Source organism: Canis aureus, chromosome 2 (genome assembly GCF_053574225.1).
Source record: "Canis aureus isolate CA01 chromosome 2, VMU_Caureus_v.1.0, whole genome shotgun sequence".
NCBI classification, from domain to species: domain Eukaryota; kingdom Metazoa; phylum Chordata; class Mammalia; order Carnivora; family Canidae; genus Canis; species Canis aureus.
In genome coordinates, this window is record NC_135612.1 from 58,318,985 (window position 1) to 58,334,750 (window position 15,766).

At 47.1% G+C, this 15,766-nt stretch overlaps 1 protein-coding gene across 4 annotated transcripts in view; it reads left to right on the forward strand.

The window, feature by feature from the left end:
- Nucleotides 1–15,766, forward strand: part of MTHFS (methenyltetrahydrofolate synthetase) — a 32,364-nt gene that overhangs the window by 1,467 nt on the left and 15,131 nt on the right. For 2 of the 4 annotated variants that reach the window (XM_077874465.1, XM_077874455.1), the window contains exon 2: nt 2,993–3,254. In XM_077874465.1, coding sequence (XP_077730591.1) covers nt 2,993–3,254 — 262 coding nt within the window. Of the gene's footprint in view, nt 1–102; nt 208–2,992; nt 3,255–4,139; nt 5,077–15,766 lie in introns of all 4 variants that reach the window. The other 2 variants (XR_013365894.1, XM_077874456.1) reach the window with 2 other exon arrangements.

Here is a 15,766-nt window from a genome sequence, read left to right on the forward strand (position 1 = left end):
GTCATCCTTGTAGGCCTACTGTGAGGGTTTAAACACGTGTGTAGATGGATGCATTCAGTGCTTCACCTTGTTTTTTTTTTGTTTTTTTTTGTTTTTTTACAGATTAAAAAAAAATTTATTTACTCGTGAGAGAGAAAGAGAGAGGCTCCCTGCAGGGAGCCCTATGCAGGACTCAGGACCCCGGGGGGATCATGACCTGAGTCCAAGGTAGATGCTCAACCACTGAGCCACCCAGGTGCCCCTACAGATTTTTTTAAAAGTAATCTCTACACACAAGGTGCGGCTTGAATTCACAACCGCGAGATCAAGAGTTGCATGCTTCACTGACTGAGCCAGTCCGGCGCCCCTACACGTGTTTTTGATATATCTTTTAGGAAAAGCATTTTGGAAAGTAGGAGTCGGTGCAGCGAAAATCAGCAAGACCTGCCAACTGGTTGGATAAAGCTCAGAGAACACAGGAGGGGAGTCCTGTGTGATTTCAGAATTCAGAGCTGGCGATTTAATGTCAATAGGCAGGAGGCCCATAGAAGTCAGAGCAGAAAAAAAAAACAAACAGGGAAAAAAAAAAAAAAAAAGAGCAGATTTTGGAATTGCCCAGGGAAAACCAAGATGAAGTCAGTTTGTCCACCTATAGAAGATTAGATTTCATAAATTCCAGGTCGGAATTATAGACAGAACCAGTAACAACACATTGGCAACTCAGAGCTGGCGGCACATGAGAGAGAAAAGTTGAGAAACAGACCCATGACCCTCAGTAATAAGTACAATTTACCTCCTGCAAATACATCGAAGAAATGTTTCACAACCCGGTGTTTCACAATTCATACTTTATACAGTGAACTTTGAATGTGATTTAATCTGTTCTTATTTCGAATTCTGCATTTCTCACCTACCTCTATATTTTTCAAGGAGTTTCTGATTGCCTTTATTTTTCCTTTTTGGCAGAACAAGACTTTATCTTCTCAGTAGATTCTTCTTCATTTTGTCTATTAAACCCGTTTTCTTCTTGAGAGCACTCTAGCCCCCCTTTCCCTCTGCCCCAGCCCGGGGCACAACCACTGCCTGGGTTCCCTCCCACCCTGCTTCTAAGCTGGGGCTGCTGCTCAAACCCAGTGTCTTTTTTTTTTTTTAAAGATTTTATTTATTTATTCATGATAGTCACAGAGAGAGAGAGAGAGAGAGGCAGAGACATAGGCAGAGGGAGAAGCAGGCTCCTCGCAGGGAGCCCGATGCGGGATTCGATCCTGGGTCTCCAGGATCGCGCCCTGGGCCAAAGGCAGGTGCCAAACCGCTGCACCACCCAGGGATCCCAAACCCAGTGTCTTCTAGGTTAGATTTCTTTCTTTCCATCTTTAATTAGAGTATTTTCTCAAGTAATTATTTTTGTGGGTTTTTTAAAATTATTATTATTTTTTAGAAATGTCTATAGGGGAAAACTTTTTAAGACTATATACCTTAGAAAATATCTTTACCCTCATATTTGATTGATAGTTTGAATTTTAAGTTTCAAAATATTTTTCCTTGTTCTGCTCAGCACCCATAACCACCATTCAGGTTGAAGACTGCTATTTTTATCTGTTTTATATTTGGTTATTTCTTTTTTCTTTGTCCCTTTCTGCTTTTCCTGGAAGTCAACTAGGGAAAATCCTGTATTGCCTTTCTGTATTTCGTAAGATTTTTTTTTTTTTTTTTACTTCCTCCATTTCTTTGTTTATTTCTCCTATTTTAAGACTTTTTCCTGAATTTTTAAATTTTGGTATTCTTAATTTTAATTTTCAAGTGTTACTTCTTAGTTCTCTGATTGCTTTCTTTCCATAGCAGTCTGTTGTTATTTTATTGATGCAACTATCTTCTTGAACTTGTCTGAGAAAAATAATGAGAATTTCAAAATTCCCTGTTCTCTGAATTATCTCCATTACCTCCTGGATCATCTCTCTCACCCCTTTAGTCCTTCTCTTTTATGTTTTGGCTTTCTGAAATGTTTGCTGAAACTTTATTGTGGGGACGGTTTGTGAATGTAGGTGTGACAGCTCCTGGGGTTCTCCTTGCCCTTTGCAGGCACATTGGGAGGAATGGGCTACAGCCACGTCTGCCGAGGGCTGCCTGTGCTGCAGTTTGTCTGGAAGTACAGCCCTGTCTTCTCTCCGTCTTGCAGAAATTCTTCAAGTCTCTCGTTCCCAGCGCTCTAATGGTTTTCCTTTTTTGTGCTTCATTACTGTCCCATAAATGAGATTTTAGGAAGCCAGAAAGATAAATGTGTGCGCACAGCCTTACGCTGAATTTTAACCGATGTCTGTTGCTGTTTGTTCAGCTCTGGTTGTTTTATATTCTCTTTAAAGAGAACACGGCAGATCCTTTACTTTCTCAGCAGATACTTGGGTGCCAGAAGCTCCTGGTCTGCCCAGGATTTGAGTGTCACATTTTTCTTTGTTTTGCATTATGTCAGGCCTCCTACCAGTGTTCTGAGTTCCCAGGGAGATGGAGTTAACCTCCTTGGCACCTGTCCTGCATCCTCTATCCACTGAATTTCTATGCGCTCCTTCCTGTGAGGGATACCTTGACTTTCTGTACCTGTTTCTTTCTGCTAGTCCTGGTTATGAGCCAGTTGCAGCATCTTTGTCTTTTTAGCTCAGAAGAACAGAAAAGGAAGGGGAGATGACAGATGAGGGTGGCTGGGGTGGGCAGCAGCTGGGGGGCAGGCCTGGGGTTCTCATGGGTTTTCCCACCTGCTGGAGCAGGTATGTGAGACCAAGATGGCAGGGGGTCAAGGAGGTAGATGCCGGGTTTGGAACCAAGCCCTGGCTTCAGGATGCAGCCCTGCCTGGCCCCCTGGCACTCTGCTGTCCTGTTGTTTTGTGTTTGAATCATTCAAGAAGCCCCAGCAGGCTGAGAGACCAGGGAGAAAGTGTGACAACAGTGAAGGGGGGGAGCCACTGGTGTTTAAGAGCATAACCTGGGGGCAGCCACGTGACTGCCGTCATTTCCCATGCAGGTGATTGCCCATAGTCAGTATCAAAAGTCCAAGAGGATCTCCATCTTTCTGAGCATGCACGATGAGATCGAGACAGAAGAGATCATAAGGGACATCTTCCAGCAAGGCAAGACCTGCTTTATCCCACGCTACCAGTTCAGGAGCAATCACATGGACATGGTGAAGCTGGCGTCACCCGAGGAAATCTCCTCACTTCCTAAAACGTCCTGGAACATCCACCAGCCTGGAGAGGATGAGGTTCGGGAGGAAGCTTTGTCCACAGGTGAGCGCTGATGGTGTTAGAACTGATCCCCTTGGGTGCCATCAGACAATGACCCAATGGTAACAGGTTGTCAGGCCCCTGACCCACCGGTTACGTTCAGATTGTGGAGGTCACTTTCTTAAGGGGATGAACTGTATGGGGCTTCCATTCCAAGGTACCCCTATTACCCTGCTTAGGATGAGCAGCCCTTGGTAAGCTGTGAGAGTAAGGTATTGAGATGTGGTCACCTTTGTGCAGACTCAGGCCCTTACCTGTCGGTCTAATTAGACATTTTCCCTGAGTAATTTTATCATTTCCCTTGATTTCCCTTGTGCTCTGTATATTAATGAGTACATTATTATTGCTAATAAGCTTTCCTGCCTCCAGATCAGCTGATGCCTTCTGGACATCTCCTGGATGTCCTGTGGGTGTCACCTGCTCCAGGCTGAATTCTGTTGCCCTCAGTCCCTCCTGGTGTGGGTCCCTCCTGGCATGTGATACCGGCAGCCATGCAGCAGACGGTGCCAGGAATGTCAGGGTCCTCCTCGACTCCCTGCCCCCCCCTCACACCCCTTATGTGGCCCATTGCCAAGTCCTTCTGATTTTACAACTGAATGGGTACTGAGTGTGTCCACTGCTGGGACTGTAGCCTGAGCCACCAGGGTGGTCCTGATGGCCTCCTCGCTGCTCCTCCTCACTGCTCTTCTTCAGTACGTCTTGCATCCTCTCCTGCTTGTTGGTCCATTCTCCACGCAGTACATGAAATGAGATTTCCAAAACACCCATCTGATGGTTTCTTTCCCGTTTCAAGTGTCTCTGGGGCCTCCTGTTGCCCTGGGGGGGTGGGGAGATGTGAACACTCCTTACAAGGCTTTTCCTGACTTGGTTCTGTGTGTCTGTTTTCAGGTATTTCCACTCCCCCACTGTGTAACCTGAGTTCCAGCTGCTCTGAGTGTGTTTCCCAGCTCTGCTTTGCTTCCTTTATCACTGGACCTTTGCACACACTCTTCCCTGGACAGCAGCCACTGGGGAGTTTAATTGTTAACGAGCAGTCAAAGAGCTGAAAGCAAAACAAGCCAGGAGCACTATTTTGTCAAATGATGACTCAGACCTGCCTTAAAGATGTATGTTTGACTAAGACTTAAGTAGTGGCAAGGAACCGCAGAGCAGCTTTGTGCGATCGTCTCTCAATTTCTGCTTCCTTCCAAGCTAACTCTGTAGCCTACAAAATTGACATAATGGGGCAGGAGAGGATAAGGTCATGGGGCTCATAGTGAGGGGGGTTGTCATCTGTCATCTGTCATCTGCTTTGTGACCTTTGTTTCCCCTCTATGATCCAGTCCTGCACTCTGCTAGAAGTTAGGCAAAGGTATACACAGATCTACCTCCCTCCTGTCCCACATTTGGTAGATTGGAGGAACGCCAGTATTGGACTAGAGGAACGTCCAACATTGTTGGACCATGGCATGTCTTCAGGGGCAGAGATTGCAAGCGTTTGAAGACAGTGAGACAGGAAGGGGTGTGACACATCTTGGGGAGTCGCCCAGGCTTGTAAGATGAGACTGAGGCCTTGTTCAGACTTAATGTAGCTGCTTCTCCAGACTTGCAGGCCTAGGGCTGGGACCCAGGACCATCCAGTTCTGTCTGAGTCTGAGAGCTGCTCCTCCAGTGCTTGCATCACCTTGGAATGTCCTGCGGAAATTCCTGTCACCAGTTCTTCAGGGACACAGCCCGTGGTCTTTGTACCAGCTCGGCCCACTGTGGAGTGTATTCCTTAGGTTCAGCTAAAGCGTGTCCATTTATGCCTTTGTTCTACTTGTATTTGAGGACAGCAGTGGGAAGAGTAAGGAAGAGACACGATCTTTCCCCTTAATCTAGTTGTGCTTCCTAGTTACGATAAGCTCTGTCCAAGTAAACGAGGATGGTTTTAGCACATGATTTGTCTCTAGAAGCTATTTGGTAAATAGTAACTATTCTTTTTTGTGTGTGGGGGGGAGACAGTGCACAAGCAGAGGGGAGGGGCAGAGGGAGAGGAAGAGGGAGAAGCAGGCTCCCTGCTGAGCAGGGAGACCGACATGAGGCTTGATCCCACCACCCTGAGATCATGACCTGAGCCAAAAACCAGGAGTCAGACACTCAACCACCAGAGCCCCCAGGCACCCCCTTTCTGAAACTCCACAGAATATAGGAAACTATTTGCTCGGATCACTGTGTTAGGGCTGTTTTGTTTCTTCCTGGAGGCTCTCTGGGAACTCATACCTTTGTGTGGGCACCTGAAACATAACTTGAATGAATGATCCTAATGAAGGCTGTCTCGTCCTCAATATAGGAAACTATTTGCTCGGATCACTGTGTTAGGGCTGTTTTGTTTCTTCCTGGAGGCTCTCTGGGAACTCATACCTTTGTGTGGGCACCTGAAACATAACTTGAATGAATGATCCTAATGAAGGCTGTCTCTTCCTCAACCAAGCGTCCTCAATTATTTTAAAGTAATCGAATGGGATGTTGTCCATAACAAGTGTCACGTCCTTCTCGGTTGCTTGTGATCGCTGCTTCTGGGAGGGTGAGGGTTGGTTCACTCAAAGTAATTCCCATTAAATTGACCTCATTTGTTTCTTTAATAGGATTGCATGGCCTCAGAAAGAAAATAATGAGGGTGGGTGTGAAATTCATCCAGGTATTTGACAGAGTCATGATATCCTTGAGGATAAGCTGAATACATTTAGATTGGGTCATAAGACTTCATCCAGAAAATATTTATGGAGCACCTGGTCGGCGTGGGGTGTGATGGGGGCAGGGCGGGAGGCAGGCCTGGTCCCCGTCGCTGCGAAGCTGATGACCCGTGCGTGGTCCCTGCTGACATGGATTTGTGATTTGACAGGGCTCTCTCCTCTGTGCTGTCCCGTTCAGTGCTTTGCTGCCATTTCGATGTCCCACTGACCCCAGATTTCAGTATGTCTGGCTTCACCCTTCTCATTCTCTGTGTCTTTCCCCTTCCTATGGGTAGACAGTTTGCGAGACTGTGATTATCATATAATATCACATATCACATATTATATATCATGTGTTTCCACCACCCATCCAGTTTTCAGATATCGCCAGATTTTTCCTTGTAATGTTTTTATCACCTGCCTCTAATCCCAGTTATGGGGGGAATCTTTTGTCTACAGTTTTGATTCTTCAGATTAGTTCCATTGGAATAAACTCCAGATCGGTTTCTTGGACGTAATAACTTTCCTGAAATTCATTTTGTGGCAGGTCCGCCACCCTGTTTGGGCCTCTCCCTGGGCAGACCCCAGCTCCCACTAGGTGATTTTTGCCAGCCGGAGGGACACTGAATACAGTTTACGTATGGAGGTCACTCTCTGGTCCTCCTGTCCTTCCCTGTAGACTCTCACTTCTCTCTGGTGCTGTCCTTCTTCTTCAGCCATAGGGGTCAGCTGGACTACCATGTCTGGAGCCCAGAACACAGATGGGAATCACATAGGCCTGGACCTGAGTTCTAATTTTGCTCCTTTCTACTGTATGGCTAGAAAGGTCACATGTAGCCTTGAAACCTCAGACGTCTTGAGACCCTGGGGATGGATGTCACGGCTACCTTGTAGTGCAATGGGGAAGCTGGCAGGGGACCATGGTGGTGGCCTGCTCCGTGTGGGCACCTGTCTGGCTAGCTACTTTGTATTGTGTACTGCTGTTGACCTGTCTCCCGAGAGTGTGCTGTGTGCCCCACGGTGACCCTGTGCCCGCTGTCTCTCCGGGCTGGGGTGTCTCATGGAAGTGTCTGTTAGTCCAGTGCTTGAGAGTGTTGCCTTTGACTCAGGCCGACCTGAGTTTGAATCTAGGCTTTACTGTTTGGACAAGTTACGTAACATCTTAAAGTATGAATTTCTTTCATGTGAAAATTGCAGATAATGGCAGTGCCTGTGTTGAGAGGATGGAGTGGAATGTGTGTGAAGTGCCTAGCATGCTCCCTTGTGTAGTTGGGGCTCAATGTGTGGCAGTTGGCCATTTGTGAGCTCAGCTGCCTTTTCTTTTTCTTTCTTTTTTTTTTTTCCAGCTGCCTTTTCTAAACCTTCCTTGGCTGCACCCAAAACCTTGCTCCCCTCCTGCTCTAATGCCCACTCACCTGGCATCTAACATATACCTTGTATTATTTCTCCTTGGGGATACATTTCTTTTATTGCTGTTAGACTTTTTTGTAAAGATTTATTTATTTATTTGAGAGAGAGAGAGAGTGTGCGCATGCGTACGCATGCAAACAGGGGGAGGTGCAGAGGGAGAAGGAGAAGCAGACTTCCTGCTGAGCATGGAGCCCAACATGGGTCTCGATCCCACAACCTCAAGATCAAGACCTGAGCCAAAATCAAGAGTCAGATGCTTAAAGTGACCAAGCCACCTAGGTGCCTCTTATTGCTGATAGATCCTATGATATTGTGACTTACAATAAGAAATATACCTATTTGGTCTTTGGCTCTGGTTTCTGGCACGGAGGCTTCTAAAACCCCTTTAATTTCCTTAGTGATAAGAGTGATAAACATGTCTCGATTTTAATAAAAACGTCTTTCAATGCCACCCGGGTTTGTGTCAATGAGATGACAGTTGGAAGGCACTGAAGGGTGGGGGCTGTTAGTGGGAGGAGCGAGTTGTGTCAGCAAGGTTTGGGATTCCCAGTTTAGGGATGCCAGTGATCAGTGATGTAATCCATTCTGTCTATGCAGCGAAGCCTCAGCATGACCTGACAAGGACCGGTTAGCTCCCTGCTTGGGGAACACCTGGCACTGGTCACAGAAGCTCCGCCCCCTCCCCACACCTGCCCTCTGTGCCCCTTCCATCTGGATATTCCCGAGTGACCACTTTCATGATCATCCAGTACTCTAGTGAGGGAAATGTCTCTCTAAGGTCGGTGAGCAACTCACAGGCCCAGGGAGGGGCCATGGGTCAGAGGCACAGATGACCACTAGGACTTGTGATTGGTGTCTGAGAGGGGACAGTCTTGGGGGGACCGAGTCCTCCCCCTGTGGATTCTGATGCTGTCTCCAGGTGGGCAGTGTCAGAATCGATTTAACTGTAGGACGTTGGCCGGTGTCAGTGAGTTGCTTGGTGGAAAGAACACACACCAGAGACTGGGATTCTGGAAGACCAGCCCTCCTGATTCCTTGTGCTCCGAAGGCATCATGTGGTGCTCATTGTAGACTTGAGTCGAAGTTTGTAGAGGTGGGGCCAGTACTGAGATTATCATGAATCTCGAGAACACTTATGTAAATTGACAGATGAGCAGTGTTTTATATCCCTTCAAGGAAAGTCAGGTTTTAAAAATAATTAGAAGACATACACAGGGGCACTTAGACAAGTTTGTCAGAAATAGCTGTTGTATAAGACACTAGGAGTTTTTATTTGGTGTTTGTGACTAAGGGGTTCACATCAGTCTTGGGCTGCAGGGACCTTGGAACTGGTCTTGTCCTGGTGCTGGTTTGAGGATGCTGCAGAGCTAAGGTCGACGTGGAGTGTGACAGCCACCTGTCTGCTCTTGGGTGCTGCACCTGGTCGGGCGCTGAGTCTGCACGCCGACCTCGGGTCTGTGGGTCTCGGCTTATGTAAAAGATGGTGGTACCTGGCAGGTGTACCAGGGAGTCTGCACGTACCAGGCTCTCAGTGCTCTCTGTGTCAGGGAGGGGGAGAGAGGAGCCGTGGATGGACTGCTGCTGGGCCAGGTGAGTGGGGTGTGTGGCTTGTGCTCTGGAAACCCGTGTCCACGTCATAATTCAGAACTGGATTGTGTCTCTCAGATCACAGGGCCGAGTGAACCCTGGAAAGGCATCTGGGATTATCCAGCAGCACCGTGAGGACTCCCAACACGAGTCTCTGGAGGCAACTGGCACAATGTGAATTTTTTTGTGTGTTTAATTTTCCTAAGCCAAGAAATAAGTAGTTCTAACATCTTTCGTGGTTTGATGTTCTGGTGGGATGTATGGCAACAGCTTGTTCTCTTACTGGAAGTGGTGTTTCTAGACCTTTAATGTGTCTCTTCTTCACAGAAATCCCCTTTACTCATTTTACATGGACTTTCACAATAAGTTGTCAGGACTAAACATCAAGTAGCTGTAGTTGGGAGGGCATCCCCTGTGGTGGTGTGGGGGTTTGGGGTGACCTGTGTGTGGGCTAAGAGCTGCCCCCAGAGGTCGGCTCCGCAGGATGGGGAGGAAGCCCCACAGTCTTCATGCATCTTCATGGTGTTCACATAGGTGGCCGGGACTGCCTGAGGGCACATGGGCAGTTGATGAGGTTGGTCATCTGTTCTCCTGCTTCCCCTCCAGTTCCTGTGGGAGGGCCAGTTCTCTTCCCAGTGCCTCACTCTTGAAGATGCTGGACCAACAGGCGGGCTTTCTCTGCTTCGGCTACATTCTGCATGAGCGACCTTCATGGAGTGGGCACCCTGGGGACTGGGTTCCTGGGCACACTGTCCTGCTTTCCCATGGAGGAACCTGTGCTCAGTCACTGTATCTGAAAGCACACTGGTCTTCAAGTTCAGATACCTTTTTTTTTTTCCTTAAAGATTTTGTTTACTTATGAGAGAGACAGGCAGAGGGAGAAGGAGGCTCCCTGTGGAGAGCCCAATGTGGGACTTGATCCCAGGACCCCAGGATCACACCCTGAGTCAAAGGCAGACGCTCGGGATCCCTGGGTGGCTCAGCGGTTTAGCGCCTGCCTTTGGCCCAGGGCGCGATCCTGGAGACCCGGGTTCGAATCCCACGTCGGGCTCCTGGTGCATGGAGCCTGCTTCTCCCTCTGCCTGTGTCTCTGCCTCTCTCTCTCTCTCTCTCTCTCTCTCTCTGTGACTATCATAAATAAATAAAAATTAAAAAAAAAAAAAAGGCAGACGCTCAACCACTGAGCCACCCAAGTGCCCCAGACACTTTTTTCCAGTCACCTGTCAGGTAAACACACAGGAAGAACCTCCAAGGCATTTGTTTGAGTGACAGGTGTGTGCTCTGTAGGCTTCTGGGTTCTGTCCCAGGACTGTCTGCTTTATCTTTTGCAGGACAACTTCAGAGCATATTCTCGGTTCACAGAGTGGTGCTGTTCCCTTGTTAACTCCCAGCCCGTTCAGATTAAAAGATCATTTTATAGAGGTCATGGCCTGTTCTTGCCTTGACACATGATTGGGTTTAGCACTCTACGCTCTTGTGATGATGCATCTGGCATCCTGGCCCCCGCCTTGGCGTCACTTCCACGACTGGCCCAGGTCACTTGCAGCTCCTCATCCCATATCTTCAGGGGCTCAAACTCTTTCTCTTATTCAGTTTTTATTTTCTGGCCTTTAATAAAAACATTAGAGTGTTTATCAGGCTTATGGCTGTTTCTGTAGACGTTCAGCTCGGAGTAGATGCAGACTTTTTCATAGGGATTTGAATTAGGAAAAAGGAAATTGTTTTTAGTTTAGCCTTGCGATCCTTCAAGGGAAGCCTGCGTGCAAACAGGTGCCACTGTGGGTCCATGTGCCTGCAGACAGCGCCTTATCTTGCCCAGGTGCTTTCCTCGTCTGTCCGTCTGTCGCCCCCAGGGGTTAATGGACAGTCGCAGGCACACACCCAGGTACTCCGTCACCTCCCTCTGGGTCACCTGTCCTGCGGGCAGGAGCCAACACTGTCTGTTTCTGTGAGTGCCGTCAGCAGCGAATGCAGCCTGTCTATATTCTTCATGATAATGTCTCAGAAGGTAACAACATTGGATGTTCCTTTATGATACGTTATGATGTGTTCTTTCTTGAAAAAGGGCTTAGAGAATTTCTCCCTTGAGACACAAGGGTAAGAGGTACATGAAATGAAATCTCCCCTTTGCCTGTCATGACCATATGTGCGAGGCTGCCGTTCTGCAGACACAGGGACTCAAGCTCTCATCTCGACTGTATTCCTCTTGTGCCTGAAACAGAAGTCCACCTTCTGTAGTGGGATAGTAGAAAGAGGACAGAGGTGTGTCTGTCACTGTGCTTCCTCATTTTGAGGTCTCTTTGCTGTCATCCTGACGTGCCCCTGGTCTCTGTCAGCCCTTTGGGATCTTAATTGTCCATTTTTAAGGCTAAGCTGAAATGCTTCTCCTCCCAAATATAGTGACTTGGCTGCTGAATGGCTCCACATATGGTGCTGTCAATATCAGATAAATGGTACCTGTATGCACTTACTGTAAATACAACATAAGCGTGGCTTCAAAAACCATATGCTGTAAATCTGTCTGTCACCCCGAAAGTTTACTCCCACTCTCCTTATTATTAACTATTATCATTATGAGAATAATGCTGGCAACTGTCCCAGCTGACAGGCCATGCTGCTAGCTACAGGTGCACTGCCGTGTGGCCCGCCCCACCTCCAGAGTGTCGCCCACCTGGCTTTGCTGCATCTTTCCTCCTGCTCCCATTTAATTAACTTCTATTTTTTATCTTTTTTGATTATCACATCCCTACTCTCCTGTGGTTTCTTTTCTTTCTGACTCTTCTTCATTTATTTTCATTCTTTCCTGTTTGTTAATAAAAAACATTTAAACCTTCTAATTCTTTCTTCTGAGCGTAGCTTTAATGACATTCCATGGATTTTGACATGTCATGTACTTGGCCCCATTATCTTCTGTTTTATAACAATAGTACTGGATGCTTCACTGGCTCAGGAGGCAGCTAACGTAATTTTAAAAATTTCTAAACTGTTTTGACCACTTTGGAATTTCATTGCTCTGTATTAAGGGAGTATTGACACATAGAATTTATCATTTTCAAGTTGATTAGTGCTTTTTTTCTGGGTTACACGTTTTGCTTACTGCACTTGAGTTGAGAACTGCATTTGGCTCTAAGAAACAAACCCTGTGGGATGGGCTTTACACAAGGAAAGGAGTTACTTTTATTTTCATGCCATGAGGACTTTAGCAGCAGTGGTGGTTGGTATCGGCCCCCTCAGGATAAGGATGCCAGGTGTGCATTGGTCTTCCTGGCCTTCTTCCTGTGGTTACAGAACAGCTGCACAGATCCAGCCATCACGTCTGTATTGGGCTCGAAGATGGAGGAATGAAGCAAGGGGCATTGGTTGAGTCTGCTTTAAGGAGCTTCTCTGAAAACCCATACATCTCATGGACTTAAACTCTGATGACTCCTGTCCATAAAGGAGGAGTAGGAATATACTTAAAAAAAAAAAAAAAAAGTCCTTTTTTAAGAAGTCATGGTTCTGGTAATAAGGAAGTACAGGCAGGGTGGGTTCCAGGTCGGTAGCACTTGCCGCCCATGAGTGTTGCGTAGGCTTGGAAAGTCCTGTCTGGGTGTGGGGACGGGGCGGGGTCTGTAGCAATACGTGCACACACAGATTGCCACACTTGTGAAGTGTGTTTCTGTGTGAAGGTAGGAGCCCAAGAGGGTTACCGTTCTGTCCTAGTGCAGTGAAGGTTTTGTTCATTTCTTTAATCGTTAACATGCTATGTGTCTGTGTTTCTTAGCACTAGAGAGTTATCATCTGTTATGGTCAATTGTGCATTTTTTAAATGGAGGGAAACCAACCCTCTTTTTCCATGAAAAGGCTAATGTCCTGAATTTTTCCTTATTACCGATTTTGCTCCGTGCGTTTGAGTGTGCGTTTGGTTCCCCCTTACCGTGATCTTCAGCGCCCTGGTCTGTGGGCTGTGTCCCCTGTGAACAGCACGTGGCTGGGTTTCTGGATTGCTCTTGACTGGGAGTCGTTTCTTCCTTCTAGAGGGGAGTCGGCCTGCCCTCTGTTTCATGCTAACTGGTGCACTTGGCCTTCCTTCTGGTTACTTCTGCCATCTTGGATTCTATTTTGGGGGGAAAATGTGTTTTTCCACTTGCGTTCCTTTGTGTCCTTCCCCTCTAGAGCTTGGAGCTGCCCCCTTATGCCTGTTGGTTACTGTGAAACACCTCTCGAACCTTAGATTCTCATGAGCTTTATCCAGAGGACGTCTGTTAACTTTACTGCTTGTAAGAGATAAGAAAGTGAATGTGTTTATTCTTCCCAGCATTTATCAAAACAAACTGGGATTTTAAAATCATTAATAACTCGAAGATGTGTATCTATTCCTTAAAGTGTAATGTTTTTGACGTTTGGTTATTTTCTTAGTACGTTAATAAAGGACAATCTTTTAAACTCAACTCTAAATTCTCCTGGGTCCATGGTTCGCTACTTCTGCTTTTAAAGCATCCCTTCCTCATTCTTGATTTCTATATTTTTATTGTTTTTCTGGTCAGATGGAGTATGCCTTTACATGAATTTTTCCAGTGTGGTATTTTCACAAGGCTTTTATTCTTGAAGCTGGCCCTCTGTGTACACTGGTGAATTCTTGCACCCAGATAGAATTCTTGGGTCGCCCTGGTTTTTCCACTCATCATTCTAGACCAGGGAGCTGCACACATTTTCTGTCCGGTGCCGTGTAGTAAATGTGAGAGGCTTGCAAAAGTCTTGCCATGGGGTTTGTGGACTCCTGAGTGAGGTTGTGGTTCCATGACTCAGGAGGAAGGGCAGAGTGGATGCAGGAGGGGAAGGGGTGTTTGGATGGACAGCCCCAGGCCGGCTGTGACCTGGTGGGTGGTTTCGGGCTGACTCCGTGTCGGGGACTCACAGGCCTGGTGAAGAATCATGCATGTGCTACATTTGGGGTTGAACCTCATTCCGGAAGTTTTGGGGAAATCCCGAAATACTTTAATTGGGGGAGTGATGTGGACAGTCTGTGTTTTGCAAAGATCATTCTGCCAGCTGTAAGGGGGGTGGGCTGGGGAGACAAAGACCAAGGAGACTGGGAACCTGAGGGAGTAGGAGGGAAGAGAACTGACTGTCCCTGGAAGGATAGAGAGGACACACGAGTTCTGATGCACAGTGTAGTTGCAGGCCCTGGTGACTGAGCACTCCAGGCCGCGGGGGCACAGCCTGGCTCTGCCTTCAGGGTATGGTCCTATTAACTGAGCCGGGGGTCAGGAGGTCTGGGGGCAGGGGCTGAACCCTGTTGAAGTGGCTCTGGGGCCTCCAGGAGATGCTGTAGGTAGCTAGTGGGATGCATAGGTCAGGAGGTTAGGAAATAGTTACTGATGCAGGAGTCACTTCAGCATGTCTCCACTGCACCATGGTAAAACCCGAGGCTATAAACGGGAGCCAACGGTAGATGAGGCTGTGACAAACATGGGCCAGACGTAGTCGTTTCCCTCTCTAGATGAGGTTTTCTCAGATTGCGTGTTTTTGATGTTATTTCTTAGGTTACTATAGTTTGTGAAAGTGGAGAGAAAAACATAGATATACATTTGGAAAGGGTTAGCTGCAAGGAGAAGAGAGAACCCTGAAGTCCATGGAAATGGGCGTTAGCAATGTGCTAGGCGTCAGAGGCCACAGATAGAGTCTTTTTTCACATGCCTGCTTTTGCCACCGAAAAGGCAAGAGGGAAGGGTTCTGGAGTAAGGAGCCATGTCTCTGGGCGAGACAATCTTTCGTTAGGACTGATGCGATGGATGGACGCAGCTAGTGAGATGCACAAGAACCGCCCTGCCACTTACCCGGATGCTTGCGGTTCCTCTGTCCCCGAGTCATCGTTAGCTGTGCGTTAGCTGCACATTCAGTTGGCAAAAAAGTACAAGGAAAAGCCACCCCTGGGCAAGACTGGCATCTCTTGTGTACCCTGTAGGCTTGACAAGTAAAATTAAAAAATGCTGAAGGCAAGGATGATTTTATATATGTTACTTGTTTGTTTTTTGCTGGTGGGAAGGTGGCTTATCTGCGTGCATGCCACCAATCCTGACGTAAGGATATGGTCTTGGAGTGAAAGAAGACCTGGAATGTATGGAGACTGATTCTCAGCAGGTGTCCTGGTCTATCCATGCTAACCATACCCTGTTTCCGTGTGGTTTGTTGTGTACGAGACAGATGAGAAAGGACAACCCCAAGTGGTAGAGCAACGGTTCCTTCATACCTTCGTGAGTAATTACACGCTCAGGGTAAATCATCCCAGTGGTTTTGTAAGGGAGATGCAGAGGAGTCAAAGTCTACCCTCCGTCAACCCCCCCCCCCCCCCCGCCCAGACCCGAGCACCAGGAACATATTTGGGTACCCTTCTCTCTCCGTACGTGTGCATTCTTTTTAAAAACTGTATGCACATCGGATGATGCTCTATATTCTGTTTTATGTTTTGGTTTTTCACTTGTTAGTAAACCTTAGAATTACTTGCATACCTACACATGGTGATCTGCCTTAGTGTTTTAAATGGTTGTGTAGCATTGAGGTACTCTAATTCTTTTAACCAATCCTCCATTAGTGGACATTTAGATTGCTTCCATTTTTAAAAATATTACCAACAACAGCAGAAAGAGCACCCTGATATATTTTAGCATACCTACACAAATAACTCCAGATGGTCAGCTCTCAGCAGTGCCATGGGGACAGAGTCTAAATTTTTTTTTAAAATTTTTTATTTATTTATGATAGGCACACAGTGAGAGAGAGAGAGAGAGAGAGAGAGAGGCAGGCAGAGCACAGGCAGTGGGAGAAGCAGGCTCCATGCACCGG